Source organism: Chelonoidis abingdonii, chromosome 1 (genome assembly GCF_003597395.2).
Source record: "Chelonoidis abingdonii isolate Lonesome George chromosome 1, CheloAbing_2.0, whole genome shotgun sequence".
NCBI lineage: Eukaryota > Metazoa > Chordata > Testudines > Testudinidae > Chelonoidis > Chelonoidis abingdonii.
In genome coordinates this window covers 25677566-25696485 of record NC_133769.1, presented here as the reverse complement: position 1 = coordinate 25696485, position 18920 = coordinate 25677566, and the positions used below count along the sequence as shown (strand labels likewise).

Below are 18920 nucleotides of genomic sequence, written 5' to 3'. Positions count from 1 at the left end.
TGTTAGCTGCTGAACCTAGTGTGTGGGGATGGTTCTTAAATCCACAGAAAAGAAAATGATTTCTTTACCTTGCAATAGGCCTCCTTCTCTCCCTATCCTTCTACAGATCTCCTAATGTCATAGGAAGGGGATCGCTGCTTCTGTACCCCTTGAGGGGGAGACAAAGTGAGGACAAGGAGGTGGAGGAAGAAGGTAGATGGACACTGTTCCTTTCTTTTGAGACTTGTGCACACAAGGAAATCACACTTTTCTTTTTCCAGTACAATCTGCCTTGTGTCCACACACACATGAGCTTCTATCTGCTTATCTTGCTAACTAAATTAAGTCACTTCAGAATTGACTTAACTCAGTTTTTTGTCGGAATTCAGTTGGTGTAAGCTCCATGTGGATGCATTGCCATTCTGATATAAGTAGTTCAATTCAGTTAGTTATTCTACGGCTATCCCATGCTGCAGTTGGTCACTGCTGAAGTGACTTGTCTGTTTAATTATGCACACTCCAGTGTCGGGTCCCCTAGATAAGATATCCTGTGTCTTTGCCTCCTACCTACACCCTCAAATCTCTTGTTCTGGTGTATGCCCATGTTGTCTTTTTGTGATTCAGACTCATTGCAAGGTGTGAGGCAGTTGTAGTCTCTCCTGCTTTCACGTGGTCCTGTAAACAGGTCCTTGGATTGAGTTTTGCCGTGAGGGGAGAGAGCTCATCCAGTGGTCACTGGAATGCTTAGGTTTACTAAATGAAGGAAATGGGTTGCTCCTACGACAGATCTCCGTGCCAGAGCAAAGCCAAGGAGCAGCAGCAGAACTATAAAATACATGGGATGACAAGGCCTCTGGCAGTATGTGTACTACATGTGTGTTCTATGAGGGGTTGGATTTTTGTTTAAAGATTCTTTAAGCCTACAGGAGGGGAGAACCTCCAACAAGTTTTAGGTGGCCTCTTGGTTTTCAAGATGAGCCTTACGAAGTTCTGAAGTCTTCTTTTTTTTTTTTTTTTCTCCATAAAGTTCTAGTAGTGTGCCTCTTAATGACTGGGTTATATTGTGATGAGTCTCTGAGGAAAAGGGCTAGGGAAAGTGTAGGGTTCTAGCAGCCCTCTGTTGGCTTAATTAAGCATGACAGGGATGACATTACCTGACACAATTCTAAAAAGAGAAATGTAATAACTTTTGATAGGCAAGGTTATTGTTCAGAACCATAGTAAAGGTACTAAATCACTGTTACAGGAGTCCAGTGAGGTAATCTTTCTTTTTTGCTACAAATTGGCAAAACTTTATAAGGAAACTATTTACCTGATGTCTTCTAATGGATCCTAATTCAAGACCAACTCTGTTTTTGTTTTTGTGGTGGAAAGAGACTGTTTGCTTCTGCTGTCCCCGGCAGGGTAGGTGGAGTCCTTCCTCAGCACTTCCTTAGTCATGCAGCAGTAGTTCATTCCTTACTTCTGCTGTTCCAGCTCTCTCAGGGTATGGCTACACTTGGAGATGTGCAGCACTGGGAGTTACAGCTGTGTAGGGAAAGCGCTGCAGTGTGGCCACACTGACAGCTACCAGTGCTGCAGTGTGGCCACATTTGCAGCATTTGGCAGTGGCTTTGGAGTGGTGCATTGTGGCCAGCATATCCCGCAGCATTCAAGTGGCTGCAACGTGCTTTTCAAAACAGGGGAGTGGGTGGAGTGTGACAGGGATGTGGGGGAGACAGAGGGTATGGCTAAACTTGGAATTTCAAAGCGCTACACACAGCGCTTTGAAGTGTGAGTGTGGTCGGAGCGGCAGCGCTGGGAGAGAGGTCTCCCAGCACTGCATGTAAACCACATCCTTTACGGGTGTAGCGTGCAGCACTGGGAGCCGCGCTCCCAGCGCTGCCGCCCTGATTACGCTGATGCTTTACAGCGCTGTATCTGTTTTTCACACCCCTGAGCGCAAAAGTTGCAGCGCTGTAAAGTGTGAGTGTAGCCATACCCAAGAGAGTGGATTTGGAGCTGACACTGGTCTCAGCTCCCTGCCTTGCAAGTTCTAAAGGATGGAAGATACACAGCACCTACCTTCAATCATTTAAAAAGTTTGACCCTTCCCCCACCTCTCTTATTCACTAATGCAAATAATGCACTCCTAATAGCCTTCAGACCACATAAGCAGCTGCTCAACATGGACTCCTCCCCTCCTCCTCAAGCAAACAGCTGTGAACATTCCAAAGCAATTCCCCTGCCTCTGCTCGCTTGCTCACTGGAGCAAAGAGCAGCTGTGTTTGTTTTTTAGATAAGTAGGTCCGGGGAGCTCGTAGTTCAGCCATTCTTCCTGTTTGTTGTGGACAGGAATTCTGGGATACCTCTTAATACCCTGGAGGCCAATAAAAGCACTTTTGGTGGCCACACTTGATGAGCAGCGCTGCATTACCAGTGCTGCAATCGTTACACCCCAAGCAGACCAGGTGTACAGCCAGCGCTGCAGCCAGGGAGTTGCAGCACTGGCTGTGCCTTTCAAGTGTGGACACAGAGTAAGTTGCAGTGCTGTAACCCCATCGCCAGTGCTGCAACTCTCCAGTGTAGCCAAGCCCTCAGACTTTTTGGTAGGCGTTACTTTTTTAGTGGGCTTCCCCAACTGAAGCAGAAAAACGGAAATTGCTAGAGTTGCATTACTTCACTTTTCATCTGCTGGGGATCCTGCTTGATATTCAGACTTCCCCAATGACTTTGGAAAATATATTTTTATCTTTTTCACACTTTAGTGGAATTGGGAGCATGCCTCTCCTATTTTTTTTCTTTTAAATTTAACCCTTTCCCTTTATTTGGTTTGCTTTCATTTCCTTCATATTCTATATGATGCTTCATGTGAACACTTCCTCACTCCCCTTTTCTTTCCTCAGTGAAGTAGGAATTGGTAGACTTATTTCACTTTCAGAACATAGACAGTAGGAACTTCCTCAGACTTTCCCATTCCAGCTATCATTATAAACTTCTGGAAGTTTCTGATCAACTTTCTTGCAAGTCATCCAGTATCTCATTAGATTAAGCAGTAGTGATCAATAGGATACATTTAAGTGCACATGAAGTGTTAGGGCAGTGGTGCTGATGGTGGAATTCTCTTGGAAGTTCCAGGCATACAGAAGTTTAGTTTTGAAATATAAAACTTAAACTGAGAGAAGCTTCACTTGCTGAGAAGAATTGAGAGAGTTTATACTTCTCTTGAAGGCAAATCCTGTTCCTGTTTTGTTCCCACAGAATATTCTTATAGGTTTTATTTTGTGAGGGGACAGGACATGGAGAGCACATATAGAGATGCACAATAGAATCCAGCTCTGCATGCTATTGTTAAGCAGAAACTTGGGCTGAGGTTGATTGCTGCTGTACGGAATACCTGATCATTCCTCTGCACGTATTTAAGATACAAGTGGCATAGTCCTTAGCCCTAAAACTGGAGTTGGTGGCCTTGTTTGTCGTGCTGATGCGATGTCCTGTTTTCCTCCTCTTCCAGTCCCTGGCAGAACTCCCTAGTGCTCAGGCTGGATTTGGGGCCTTAAATTTGTAAATTCATACCTCTCTTCAGGCTGTTTCCTTCATATTCAAAAAACCAAAACTGTATTTGTATATGTCTAGAAGGCTTTCTTTGGAACCATGAAGACTAAACCCTTATATATTTTTCAGAAACTTACAGAAATGTAAGGAAGCCTTTCTTTGCCGTTCACAACGGAAAATATCCTTCTCTCCACTGGCGAGGAGATTTCTAGAATAACGTTTCGGATTCCAAGTTCTGTCCTTCCAGGATTTTCTTCTTCCCAGCTTAAAGGGACACCAGCCAAATCTTTCAGGCTGTTCTGAATAAGAAGAAAATAACCCTTTCTGTATTCCAAAAATGCTGTGTGTTTTGTTTGCACACAAGTCTAGGAGGCCTGCTCTTGTATGTTTGCCTGCACTTCATATATGCAGGTGTCACAACCAATGAAGTAGTGTTCTTAAACTGTTAAACATTCCTCTGTATCTACATAACCAAATAAGTGGATTTCAAATGGATATTTGAGATTTCACTTTTTTAAAAAGTACTAGTCTGCCCCTCCTCATTTTAATACTAAGACCAATATTAGTATATGTGCTGCCGAAGCAAGCACATATACTAATATTGGTCTTAGTATTAGAATGAGGAGGGGCAGACTATTCTACATACACTCTTAATTTTTTCCTAAGTGTAGCACAGTCGGTGTTGGTAACATTTGACTGTCCTTTAACAGTAATTTGGTAAATATTTTGCCTTATGGCAGTTCTCTTTAAATCAAAGGGAGGAGGCAGAGGAAGAACACTTAGAATGTAATCTGTGATTGACTACTGTTGTGGGTTACTATCTGGAAAACTAATGCAAAGCAGCTACAGCCTTTGACGTTCTACGAGGTCCTAAAGCTTGTTGCTTCCAGTACTAAACCAGACCGGTTAAACCTGTCTTGTGTCTTCATAGGCTTAGGGATACTATATTCAAAAAGAACAGGAGTACTTGTGGCACCTTAGAGACTAACATTTATTTCAGCATAAGCTTTCGTGGGCTACAGCTCTCTTAAAGCTACAGTTCACTTCTGAAGAAGTGAGCTGTAGCCCGTGAAAGCTTATGCTGAAATAAATTTGTTAGTCTCTAAGGTGCCACAAGTACTCCTGTTCTTTTTGCGGACACGGACTAATATGGCTGGTACTCTGAAACCTATGTGCAAAATGTGGTTGCTGCCATTTGTTTTGCATGTATTATGCTTCCAAGACTGGGAATAATCTGACTGACTTGTTTTTTGATCATTTTAAAACACTAAATGTATAGAAAGCCCCCAATAGGCCTTGGGCTGAATTTCATAATTCTGAACAGGATTGTCCTTCCCTCAGATTTCACTTTGCTGGAAGGCAAAATTAGAAAATTATTGATAACAGCAAGATACCTGATTAGTAGATAATTACTGCATTTTCCAGTATTAGTAAATTCTAAGGGCTGTTTATTGTATAAATGAGAATTACCCATTCCCTATCTTTTAAAAAAACAAACAACCCTCCCCCTCCCCCCAAAAAAACCAAAACAAAGCCCACACCCATCTCTTCTGTTCCCTCTCCCCACCCTTTGAAATAAAAGTAAGCCTATCTGATTTGGAGAGGGACTCTGCATTTCTCATTTCATTCTGAGTTAGTGCAGTAGATATTCCTTGGTTTGTATCTTGGGATGGGGGTGGGAACCAAGATTTCCTTGCAGTGGGATTCTTTATGTTGATCTAACAGCAGAATATGCTGTTAAACAGTCATAATTTCTTGTTTTAGTTGATTGCATTTCAGTGGTAGGTGTAGTGTTTAGATAGTGTATATAAAATAAAGAATTTTAAATGTATCATGAAGCCTGTATCAACATGAATTTGAAACTCCTTCATTCTTCAAAAGTGGTGTATTATGTAGCTCCTCCAAACTAATACAACTGAAACCTTTATAGCCAGGGTGTTGTGACATATATGAGATGCATATTTTACTTTTTTTTTGGAAATGTTCAAAAATAGTCTCTCTAAGCCCCACTGAAGTCTTTGGCTAGGAGGTGCATCAAATGAGTACTACAACTGTATGTCATTAGTTTGGGACTCTCTTCTAAATTTCTTCTTATCTTGGATACATTTGGAGCATTGTCTGTGACCAAGTTTGTATGCTAGACATTTGAATTTATTTTCAGTTTGTTATAGCTTTTACTGCTACTTCTTGTAAGTATTCTGGTGTGTGTGCATTTTCTGATGTATCAGTTGTTTCTGTTAGGAAGACATTCTCTTCTGTTGTCAGGCAAGCACATACAACAGGATAATTGTGGACCTTGCTCCACCGGTCAAGACTCAGGTTAACAATTTCAGCCTCTAGACATCTTGCACACGGCTCAATTTCTTTCATACACTTTATCCAGCAATTTACCTGTGACGTGCTCTGTTGGGTGGACTGTAGCCTGGTCTTAACGACTGAACCATTTTAATGAAGTGTGGGTTCTCAATCATACGGAAAGGAGAGTTTGTTGCATAAGCAAACCGGGCATTTTTTTCATCAATTACCTCTCTTTGTAATCTGCTGGTTCTTATCCCAAATTTATCTATGGTTGTTTCTAGATGATGGAGATTTTTTTTCTTCTTTTTGCTACAGGTGATATACTGTGGCTATGTGACATACATGATACTGAAACACTATCATTGGCAGATAACTTTGAAATTATAGAAAATGGTGGTGATCTTGAAGGTGGATAGTCTTCAGAATGCTGTAGGTTGAGGATGGATTCTCCTAAACAAAATAAGTCAGTGCAGTTATTTAATTATTATTACCATACTCCTCATTTAGTATTACTCCTTGCATTCACTGACAGTATTACTTTAAAGGTGAAATTGTAAAAGGATGATCTGCTTATTTCAGCTATTTATTTTTTTAACATAACTGTGTCTAAAATGATAGTACCATAGAGTAACAAGTATATTTTTTGCTGAAACGTGAGAATTCAAGAATAGTCCAGAAGGAAGACAGGCAGTCCTTAAGAAAGAAGTAGGAAATAAAGTTTACCAATCTGAGGATCCTGCATGTTCAGACATGTTCCTTTCATTATCTTCAATGCAGCTTCCTCCTAAGAAGAAACACTTCTACTGATGATGTTTCATTTGGGCAACCAGGCCTTGCATTTCTTTGCTGCACTGTTTGCATTTTGCATGCATGCCTGTCTTACCCACAGGTATTAAAATATTAATATTCCCAAATTGGGTCTCTTTTACGGCCTGCCGCCATTATAGGTTTTCCCTTCTAGTGAGAGAATGGTATAGTAGATCTCAAATCAATGAAGGCTACAATCAGAAAGACCTGGAATATGCTGCTCAAACAGTTTCACTTTTGTTTCTGCTGCCCGTCCCTCCCTTCTCACATTTATCTCCAGACTTCTCCATGTCCAAGTCTATTCCGCCCCCAACAATCTTCTATTCATTGAACTTTTTGAAACTTTACACTTTTAGAGAGAAGTAAGGGATTGACTCTGTGTACACAAATTTGCAGAATGACAATAGGGTTGAGGTCTGTTGTTTCTTACCTCTATATATTATTTATTTATTTAAAAACATTTTTGCTGTTAACAAGCGTATTCTCTCTGGAGACACAAATCCATAGTTTGAGAACTGCAAAACTAAGCATCTCTGACAGTATCTTCTAGACTGAGCATTGAGTCCCCTTGGGTAGACAGAAAGATTAATCTATACAGAAGTCCCTGAAACCCCATAAGATTGGGTCTCTAAATCCATGAACTATTGTAACTCATTTACAAAACTTTTCTTAAACATTAAATGAATATATTGTCTTATACTATAGAATTTATAATCCATATTCCATGATGAGGTACATTATAGCTCAAAGATATCTTAATTAAAACTATCTTTAGCTAGGTGTTCCTTTCCCTCAAGAAGCATTTTATCAAAAGAATCAGATTTTTTTTTAAATAATTGATTTTTATTTTATATGTATCCACCCTGGTTAGGTTATTTGCAATCTGAAACTTTCCCCTTGTGATCAGCTGAGGTTAGCACAGGTGCTTGAACTAAATCTTCAGATATTAATGCCATGAGTGAATTGTGGGGGCAGGACACTTCTGGTTTTGGGTTTTTGGCTCTGGAGATTGCTCCCTCTTCAGATTTAATGAATCACAAACTTACTGATACTCAAGGATGGTCCAAGTGCTATTTTCTCAAGTAGGGAGGGGAGGAGGTGATTTGGTTGTTTTGTGGACAATGGTGTTTGTCCTTTGCAAGGTGTAATTATGTTGTGTGTTAGACATGATATATGTACTTTGAGCCTTAATGTATGGTGCATGTCTTTTAAAACCAAAAACAAACTTACTTTTTTGTAAATATCTTGCTTAATATTACTTCACTAACATTTCAAACCCCCTCAGTCTCCGCCTTCAAGAAACTGCTTAAAAGAAGATTGGGTATAGGTTTTTATTTGTCCTGTTTTTACATTTTAAATCCTTTCAGACTGTCATCTCTCTGCTGCTAAACTATGCTATATATATAGTGTACATCTGTGGTGCTTAATAAATGATGACTGAAAGCAGTTTATTTTAACATTAGCGGTCAAGTTATGTATCTGCACCAAAAGGGTCCTAACACTGTTGTCTGCATCTATAAAACAAATCTATATACAGACCGCTGTCAGCCATGACCCTTACTTTCAATATACATTACAAAGTATAATCGTGTGTTTTGTGGAACACAGTTTCTATGTAACATAAAGGTCAAGCCTCTGAGCTTCCAGGTAGAGTGCCCATTCTGTGGCTACTTTCAAGATTTCTTGAACAGTCTCTCCACCAGTTTTCCAGGTGACTCAGAATAAAGTTGGCTTAACATCTGTTTGCGTTTCCTGTGTTGGCCTTGGATTTTTCAGCCAGAATTCGATCCACTTATGCCAAATAATTTTAGATTACCTTTCAACATGTGGGTTGAATATATCCTAGAAGATTCTTATTGATTAGTTTATATTTTATTTGTAATTTGGAAGAATAAGCCAGAACTTTAATATTTTTCTTTTTCTGAGTGAAACCACATATCTTCATCGTTCTCTAGTGTCTTGTTTTTTCACAAAAGGTTAAAAAAAAAAAAAAAAAGCAAAAGGAGGGAACCACTAAATATAATTCTAGATTTAATGACACTAACTTTTATTTTTTTTTAAACGTCATTTGCTGTGTATTGGTTCTTACTGGTAGAGTTATGGATGTTTGATAATAAAATAGTTGTTCTACAATAAGTACATAGTGCTTGGAATTTTCTCAAAGTTAAATCAACTTAAATAACAATACTGTGAACTGTGGGCCATATTCTCAATTTGCATCTTCCTCAAAATTCCTTTGAATGTTCATGTGAATTTCAATATGTTGAATATGGAATGCAGCCTAAAATACCTCCAAAAACTTAGGTTCCATGGTGAGTCCACTTTAAAATATGTGGTACTTCAAGGGGCCTCTTCACATACCCATTTCTTGATGTGCAGCGGACTCAGACTGGCGCTTTCTTGTCCCCTGCCCTACCTTTTGTGGTTCTGAACATTTGATGAGTGCATCTGTAAAAGGACATTGCCACACAGGACTACCTCCATTTCCTACAAACTATGATAGCAAGTGGATCAAGACCTTGCCAGCTCCTTGAAATTGGAGTTATTGGCACTAGATCACTTCCAGTGCTGCCTGACCTTACTTTAATTAGGCATTAGGTTTTTCTTTTTAGGCTCAGGATCGATGCATTTCTTACTGAACCCAACCACCTTCACCTGGATCCCCCTCAGAGTCCCCATTACCATTGCACCAAGAACCCTCTCCCCAACAAGCCCCTGTGCATCCAATCCCTCCATCCCCCACACATGGATCCCCCCCATTGAGCTGCTCACACAGGTTTCCTCACACAGAACCTCTCAACTCACACCAGGGACCCCTTCCATGCTAATCCCTCCACTCTTGCGTCCTGTTCTTGTTTTTTTTTTACTGAGCCTGCCTGCCCACACCTGATGCACCTGGCACAGAGAGGCAGGGCCATGGGGTGTTTCTGGGGCAAGCCCAGTCCTTGCACTGCGTCAGGGTTTGGTTCAACCTCACTGTTGACTCAGTGTCCCAGGCAAGCTGCCCAGTGATCTCCCACCTGTGTGCAGCCAGTGACCTATGCTCCACAAGGCTAGAATCTCCACATTTATTTCACAAATAAAATTTGTGGAATTTTAAAATATTTTGATGCAGAACTTTTAATTTTTTGGCACAGAACATTCTCAGGAGTATTAATGGAAAGTAATTAACTTTTTTCCTTGCTCTGTGTGCATTACCCTCACCCTCAGGACCAGAAAGGACTACTGGAATTGCCTCCTTGCTATGCTGTTGAGGAGGCATTAGTGGCTAAACCTTCTGGCTTTAAAATGCATGGTTCCTTAAGTGCAGTGACAGCAGCTTCAGCTCTGACCTTGCTGAGGGGGTTAAAAAGCCTGGTATGGTGTCAGTCACTGTGAACCCACAAAGATTTACTCCTGGGGAAATTCTGCACCAAAAAACTCTGCGCACAATATTTTAAAATTCTGCATATTTTGTTTGTCAAAATAACACAATATAATCATGCCAGTTTCAATTATTTTGGTAATTTATTTCAAAATACCTGTCAGCAAGTATGTCTGTAACAATACAGACCGAAAAAAGATTCTGGTAATTTTTTTTTGACAAATAGATTCCTTACTAAGCATATTAAAACAGAACTTTTATGTAATACAGTTCTGTATTGTAATTTAAATGAATTTCCTGTACTCATCAGAAACCGTGCAAAGGTTTAGGGGGAGTCAGGGGTAGCAGAGGAGCCGAGGTAGAGGGAAGGAGCTTGGAGTGAACTTGGAGGTTTGTTGGATGTGGGTTTGGGAAGTATGGAACAGGTTTATTGGGGGGATGGGCGGTATTAAGGTTTTGGGGAGCCTCCCCCATACAGAACCTGGCTGACCCCAAGCCTCTCCCATTCAATCAGGCACATCAGCCCTGTCCCCAAACCCCACTCCCATCCTCAGGGGTCTCTGCAGCCTCCTCCTCCCCCATCCAATGTGGCCTTGCATCTCTACTCCCATTCAACCCCTGGCTCAACGCTGTCACCCCACTAGCTCCTGAGCCTGTGCCCGAGTCTGTGACCCCCCCCACCAGCTCTGTGTGCCCCACTCTTTCTGTCCTAACCTGGCTCTGTGACCAGGGTGCTGTGATGAACTTCTCCTGAGGGAATTCTGTTCACAAGCACAGAATCTTTTCCCCCCACAGAAAATACATTCTGCCCAAGAGATGCAGCAGTTCCAGCTTTTCCAACCAGAGTCCACTATGGCACCAGAACCGCCAGCTGCGTTCATGCTGCTGGTGGTTCTGGTACTACAGCGGACTCTGGCTGGCAAAAGGTAGAACTGCAGCACTTGGGCAGAATGTATTTTCTGCTGTAGGTGGGGTGGAGTGGGGGGGAGAATTCTGCACATGCACAGGGATGCAAAATTCCTCCAGGAATAAAGATTGCATTTTACTGATCATAAATGCTTAGCCCCAAGAGTTGGCCTCTGCTGAAAGGGCCAGTCCTCCGGAGCATACACCTGTGGATCCAGTACTTACTGTTCTGTGTAATGAAGTGCAAAAACTTAATTATATGGCTCAGTCTTTAGAGGTCAGAGCCATGGCAAATAGTGATAAAACCCAGACTGAATTTAAAAGAGGGAAAATTAAAACTGAATATTGAGAGAATCTTCCAGGTAAGCACTGTTAGGTTGTGGAAAAGTGATGGAAGCCGTAATGCTTGAGACACTTAAATTTTAAAAAGAATTCTTGTTGTGCCAATACAATATTGCAAAAGGAGAGGTTTAGCTGGCCTGATATTTCTCTTCCATTTCCATCTGAAACTAACATCTAATTGCTGTTTATGCTACACTACAACCAGGGCATTCCATGTAAAAGATCTTGCATCTCTGGATTTGGCTGGAGTGTTTGTTTCAAACAGGTCAGCAGTAGTGACAAATGTAAAAATAACTCGAATCTTTCAAGTATCCTTTGAAGTTTCATTTGCAACATGGAGTATTCAGGTTTAGGATATTAAGAGGCTGTTTTGGTGCAGGGTTGCTGTTGTGGACATGGCTGTAGGAAAATGCAAATTCCAATTTTTCTTTCGGATTTCTTTGGAGGATAAGAAATAGACAAAATATTTAATGAACCTGTGAACTTCAAGAAATCAAATCTACTTGCAATGAAATATAAACATAGCCATAAGTACTGACTTGTGATGAATATGCATAAATTGTTTTAACCACTGATACATTACCAGTGTATAAAAGGTTGTGTACAGGTGGTTCAACAGACCCAGAAAACAGACGTTTAGCATAGCTAAACACACTTTCAATATTGTACAACAGATGTGAGATATCTGTAAATGTTTTATTGTCTAAGTCCTGTGATTTAAATATCTCTTCCTTTCCCACTCCCTCCCCAGACTGATTAGACACTTTGTGTAGTATGGAACATGCGTGTGACAATTTCCTGTGAAACTCTTCTGTTCCTGCTCAGTCTTAAAATGTTTCCCTTTCAGATGAAATCAAAGACAAAATTAAAGAGAGGGACAAAGAGAAGCAGAAAGAAAAGAAGAAACATAAAATAATGAATGAGATCAAGAAAGAGAATGGTGAGGTCACATTATTGCAGAAAGGTAGGTTCAAACAAAATAGCAGTGTTCATCAGTAATGTGTTAATGTTTAAAATAATTGTATATTTCCAGTGAATGCTGAATTTTAGTGGCACTTCTCATATTTTAATGAAAAGCCCATTTTCCAGATGGTTGTAATGAGGCAGTGTAAATGTGGCAAATTGAAAAGTGAAAATCTGCTTTGGTCATATGTGCTATTAAATAGGAAAAAAGTATTTTCTCCCTGATATCATAGTTTAAATACCCCATACATCATACTTTGGAACATCTTGTGCAGTCTCATAAATAATTGACTCTCACTTGCCATTGGATTACATTTGTGTCCCTCTGCGGGCTCCATATAGAGATAGAAGGCTGTTTTCTTCCAGTTATTTTTGATGAAGTAGAAGTTTCTAATGGTGATCTGAAGACTGGGTTCAAAGCCTGCTTATGACACATGGTGTGTGTGTGGGTTCTTTCTAAATTGTTTTGATGACCATGAAATTAATTGTAACTTTTGAAATGAAATGATTTTAAAGTGTAAAGCCAAAATATTTAGACATAAGCTTAGATGCTGTGTAAATACTTGTTGCATTTTTAGTGTATTGTGGTTAATGGGAGTGGTTCCTTTTAGAGCAGGGGGACTGGATACCTCAGGGCATTGCTAGTGAGCTACAAAGCCTTTCATGGGTGAATCATCAGATGAATCCAGCCTACCTCAGTAGAGATTAAAAGTTGCTCCCATTTATTGGCTGTTTTGTGATCCCTATACAATATGAGTTTGCTGGGTCTCAGTTCCAGCACCAACATGACAAATTCACTAATTAGCAGATGTGCGCTAATTAGGAGATTCAACATAAGCAGAGATCTGCATGGGCCATAGAGACTAAACTTCTCTGTTACTCCTAAAAGTTCCTAATTTCTTCCATGTCAGAATGAAGCATGCTCGGAGGGCAATGTCAGTGGGAAGCGTGCCGTCCTTGAGTCTTGTAAATGAACAGCATGACTGCCCTGATAAATGAAGTCCTCTGATATCTTTCTCCATTATTGAATCATTATTGTTTTAAGATGAAATTTGTGGTTATATGGAAATTAGCTTATTAAAGCCTAGCTGTGAGTTTTGTTGTGATGTTTCTGGTTTTGGAGAGTGTCATGAAGTTCTAAAGGTGAGAAAAGAATGTTCTGCCAGCCAGCAAAGTCTTTTTTGTTCCTTAGTAACTCAGGGAACTGACAAAACTCCAGTAATTGTATACGACGAGAAACTAGTTCTCTTGAGGAATTACGATCTTGCCTAGGGAAGGGGTTTTTTTTTTTTTTTTTTTTATTTTTTAGAGTAAATAGAAAATTCTAATATGACTTTTCTTAGCAGGGTTGCAGATCTTAATGAAGTGTCTGCTTCCTTTTTATTGCAAGAACGTGCGTTAACATGGTGTGTTCAGTTTTTATAGCATGTAGCAGCTTATTAAATCCTATTCATGTCTAAACCTAATTAGCCGCTGTTTAATCATGTTTGTGTGGTGCATCTTTGGAAAATTTGGTCAGCTTTCCCATATTGGTTGTGACTTGCTGTTAACCGGGTGGAGAGGAGCAAAGTGCTGTCGAAAGTCACCAAAAGGTCATGAAATAAAGAGTGACATTACCAGTATGCTGCTGTGGTTTTAAAGCATATTTATTCCTCAGGCAAAAAGCTATACGCGCGTCCCATAATTTAAAGCTTGCAATTCTATACGTTAAACACAAATCGCAATAATTCCAAATCTAACTGATTAGGCTGCTACATTTTTTATCTACTGTAGGTATTGGTACACTCTAAGAATTGTGGTTTTTACAACACATTTAACCCTATTAGTTTTTCAGCCTATCCAGCAATAGGAATTCTGCACGGTTTGCATTTACCCCTTTTGTGTTGTTTACCAATGATTGTACATATTCTATCCATCTAAGAATTCATAGACAACTTATTATTCCTAGTAGGCCTAGTAGAAACTTATAGCATTATCATTTTTTTTATAGAATAAAGTCTTCGCTAATGGATAAAATTATACTTAAACTTCTATTAATTAAACTTTCACTTGATAGGTCCTGTAAATATTGAGAGATGTAAGCTTAAAAATGAGCATCTTGGTGCGGTAGGTTTTATAGAGCTTAAAAGAATTTTTCCAGACCCTGGTTTACGTGGTCAACGTAGGATTGTGAATAAACCAAGTGGAGCCAAAGCTACTTCCTCTTCTATTCTCCCCTTCCCTATCCCATCAGGGATCAGTGTGCAGTGGCATCTAGAGCCTTCCCGCAAGGTGTAGCCAGAGCTAGACACGCCAGGTAGGAGCCAGATGCCCAAGCCAGAGTATCTACTGCTGATACAGTAAGGTAGACAGATTTGACCGGGTCCAGAGCAAGCAGCACCAGGACTAGCAACCCCAATGGAAACCTTCCATAGGGTCGAAGACAAAAAAGCAAGCCAGTAGACCCAACGAATTACTTAGATGTTAATCTGGTAAGATGCCAAAACCACCGGGAGAGTTGCCAGTTCCTAAAAATTTGGTTCCTCTAATGCTGCGCTTGTCAGTCTTAAATCTGGGTGTTTAAAGGAAATATGCTGCCATTTAATGTATCTAAGGATAGCAAGTTCACCAAGCTATGCAGATTAGTGCAATTAGGGTAGTGCATAAAACTGCAGAAATTCTGAATCTCCAACCTTAACAGGTTATGGACATGCTGCACACAGAGCTGCACTAGCATGGGAGCAGTAAAACTGAGAGACCTGCTATACGAAGGATTGGAGAAAGGAGGGAGGGCTGTCAAGATGGACGTCCAAGGGTTCGTCAGCACTGCAGAGAGACTGAACTAGCTGTGGAAGGAATCCCATGTGCCATTTAATGATCAGGCAGTGGCAAACTGGTTAGCTTGCTATGGTTGCAATAGTTTAAAGCTGAAGGAGACAAGCCATGTTAAAGTATGTAGTGCAAGAAGAAGGCATTTTCACTGAACAAGTATGCTATGCACAGATTAAATGCAAATGTTATATTTTTACATATTCTATGTAATATGTGCTTCCCTTATAACGCTCTTGTATGATATATTCAGCCAAATAATAGAAAGCAGATTGTAATCTTTCCTACCCTTGTTCCTGTTCACCTCATTGAAATGTGAACTCAAGCTTTCTTTGGTACTGCAATTTTGCATACTATGGAGGAAGTATCATAGAGAGGTCTTCTTGTCACGTCCTCGGCCACTGAAGGAGGACTAAGTATTATCCAACCATCCGTCACAGATGAGTCTAATGTGCTCTTAAAAACTTCCAGTGATGGAATTCCCACAACCTCCTTAGCAGTTTATTCCAGTGTTTAATACCCTGACCCTGAAATTTTCCTAATTCCAACCTAAACGCGCCATTTTGTCCAATTTAAGCCACTGCTCTTGTCTCAGCCTCAGAGGTTAAGGAGAACAATTTTTCTCGCTCCTGTAGAACCTTTTAAGTACTTGAAGAAGTGAGCAGAACATGACAGTTCCCCCCAATAGTCACGTTTTGGTAAGACCTTTAATAATTGTGTTGCCTGTCCTCTGTACTTTCTCCAGTTTGTCCACATTTCTTTTCCTGAAATGTGGTGCCAGAGGAACTAGATACAGTTACTCCAGCCGAGGCTCTAATCAGCATGGAGTAGAGTGCGAGAGTTTATTCCTTTCCTGTCTTGCTTACACACTCGTTCTATATATCTCAGAATGATAATTTGCTGCTTTTTTCCCCCAACATGTTGACACTATTGAGTCATATATTACTTTGTTATCCACTCTGACCCTCAGATCCCTATTTGTGAGTACTCCTTCCAAGTGCGGTTCATTTCCATTTTTCATGTAGTTGCAGCTGATTGTTCCTTTCTAAGTGGAGTACTTTGCATTTGTCCTTATTGAATTTCATCCTATTTACTTCAGATCATTTCTCCAGTTTGTCCTCTTCATTTTGCATTTTAATTCTATCCGCCAGAGCTCTTGCAACCCCTCCCAGCTTGGTATCGTCCGCAAACTTTATTAGTGTAGTCTTTCTGCCATTATCTAAATCATTGATAAAGATATTGAACAAAACAGGATCTAGGACCGATCCCTGCAGGACCCCAACGGTTTTCCAATCAGTTATGCAGCCACCATCTAGGTTGTATTTGCCTACTTTGTTTATGAGAAGGTCATGCAAGACAGTATCAAAAGCCTTACTAAAGTCAAGATATACCATATTTACTGCTTTTCCCCTATCCACAAGGCTTGTTAACCTGTCAAAGAAAGCTATTAGGTTGGTTTGACATGATTTGTTCTTGACATATCCACGCTGACTGTTACTTATCACCTTATTATCTTCTAGGTGTTTGAAAATTGATTTGCTACATTTTTTTTGCCCCATTATCTTTTTGGGTGCTGATGTTAACTGACTGGTCTCTACTTCCCCAATTGTCCTGATTCCCCCTTTTATAGATTGGCTCTATATTTGCCCTTTTCCAGTCTTCTGGAATCTGTCCCATCTGTCATGATTTCTTGAAGATAATTATCTCCTCAGTCAGCTCCTTGAGTATTCTGGGATGTATTTCATCAGGCCCTGGTGACTTGAAGACATCTTACTTGTCCAAGTAATTCTTTAACTTTTTCTTTCCCCAGTTTAGCCTTAGATCCTATCTCATTTTCACTGGCATTCACTGTATTAGACATCCAATCACTACTAAACTTTTTGGTGGAAAAAAGGGATAAGCCAGGTCTCCCAGAATAACCGGACCAACCTCCACACTAGTAGTGTCCACAGTACTCCTGAGGGCAAACAGTTTTCTCCATTTATTTAAATAGAATTGAGTTATGAAAGATTCAGGCATTGTGGACCCTCCCAGACCATATTATATATAATATGTGACAATCTTGCTCATTGATTATTCTAGGAATTCTGAATGAGTCCTTTGGTCCACACAACTCCACAGAGAGCTATTTTAATACATAAGTGAATTTTCACATCTTTGCTTCATATTTCTGGGCCCCCCAATGTGGGAGGGTTTTGTGTGTATACCCTTAACTGTGATCATATAAATATGGATTGGAGCAGCCAGAGATGGAAATGATCTATTTTAGAGGGTAGTCTGTTGCTTTCTGCTTTTTGTCTGGATGGAAATTAGATTTCTGTTAATCTTAATACATCTTTTTAAAATTGAGATTTTTCCTAGTATGTTGATCAGTATTCTCCATGATAGATTCCTCTAATATCTGAGACTGCAAGCTATTTCCTTTGTATGGGCTTACATGTCTACACTGGAATAATCTCATTAGAAAATGTTTCAACTAAGATGTTACACATAATATGCACATAGTGTATGCGATGTTCGCTAAGGATTTCCTATGGTCTGTTTCTTTGCTGCTGAGCATTGTGCATCCTAAGATTGTTTTTGCTGTGAATGTGGGAAGTCAGGTGGGTACAAATTTAGAAAAAAACAAAACTCATGTTTCCACTGACTCCGTCCCATACTTCCTTTGTGGGCTGGCTCATGCCATTTTTGTTTGTCATCAGCCTGGACCCAACTTGCTCTGTACCTCTATGGTGACAACTGTGAATATGCACAGGCTGCTTCAGTTGTATTACAGCACTTGGAGCCAGATGAATTCTGTATTGGACTTGTGTGTCACGCCACCAAGCTGATGTGGGAGCAGGAAAATATTCTATGGCGGCAGCAGCAGATGTGGCGGCAGCAGGACAAGATAGAAGAACTGGAGGATGCCAAGATGTTGGAATAAGACGACAAGTTCCTGGATCATCTACATAGCATTTTGTCATTTCTGGGCCAGGAAATCTAGTGTGGATTGGTGGGAGAAGATGGTTCTGCAGAGCTCGAATGACCAGCAGTAGCAAGAAGACTTCAGAGCAGGAAGGGTTACCTTTTTTGAGACCAGTGTAGAACTGACCCAGGAGCTTCAGGGACAGGATACTAAGGTGTGCTGCTCCATATCTGTGAAGAGACAGGTTGGCATTGGCATTTCCATCTGGCAGTTGACCACTCCAGAATGTTACCAGTCTGCAGCCAACCAATTCAGTGTGGAGAAATCAACTGTTTGGGACTATTCTCATACAGGTCTGCTAAACCATTAAGGTGCTGTCTGACCAGTTCAGGAAGCTTATTAATGCTCAGATTGTTGATGCTTTGCATGCATGAAGTTCCTAAACTGAATTGGGCACATGGTTCCATCAATTGCCCCATCATTTCCCTCCAGTCTCTTTCCTCCTGTCTGCCATGGTGCAGCATTTATAAACAGTGAGGATTTTTTCTTCATGACGCTGCAGGAACTGGTGGACCACTGTGGCAGGCTTAAAGACATAAGTGCAGGGTGGTCTAAAAGGGTCCACGATGCTTGGATCTTTCAGAACTCAGTCCTATTTAAATTAATGGAGAAAGAACTATTTGCCCCCCAGGAGTAATGTGGACATTAATGGTGTGGAGGTTGGTCTGGTTATTCTGGGAGATCTGGCTTATCCCCAGATGCCTTGGCTAATAAAGCCATATGTAAGCTACCTGTACAGAAGGAAGGAACATTTTAATTATCACCTGAGTAGTTGGTAGCCAAGTGTGCATTTGGCTATTTGAAAGGCAGATGGAAGGATAAACAAAAATAGATCTGGGACTAGGGTTTTTGACTTCAAAAGGGCTAACTTTAAAGAATTAAAGAAATTTAGTTAGGGAAGTGGATTGGACTGAAGAACTTGTGGATCTAAATGCGGAGAAGGCCTGGAAT

General features: G+C 40.4%; 1 protein-coding gene and 1 long non-coding RNA gene across 3 annotated transcripts in view; one reads left to right on the top strand and one right to left on the bottom strand.

The window, feature by feature from the left end:
- RSBN1L (round spermatid basic protein 1 like) overlaps positions 1-18920 on the top strand; it is a 109796-nt gene that overhangs the window by 8557 nt on the left and 82319 nt on the right. For both annotated transcript variants that reach the window (XM_075064500.1, XM_075064498.1), the window contains exon 2: positions 12078-12194. In XM_075064500.1, the coding sequence (XP_074920601.1) occupies positions 12078-12194 (117 nt within the window). The remainder of the gene's footprint in view (positions 1-12077; positions 12195-18920) is intronic.
- The window catches only part of LOC142046621 (uncharacterized), a 107177-nt gene that overhangs the window by 76094 nt on the left and 12163 nt on the right, over positions 1-18920 (bottom strand). The gene's annotated exons all lie outside the window — the stretch shown is intronic.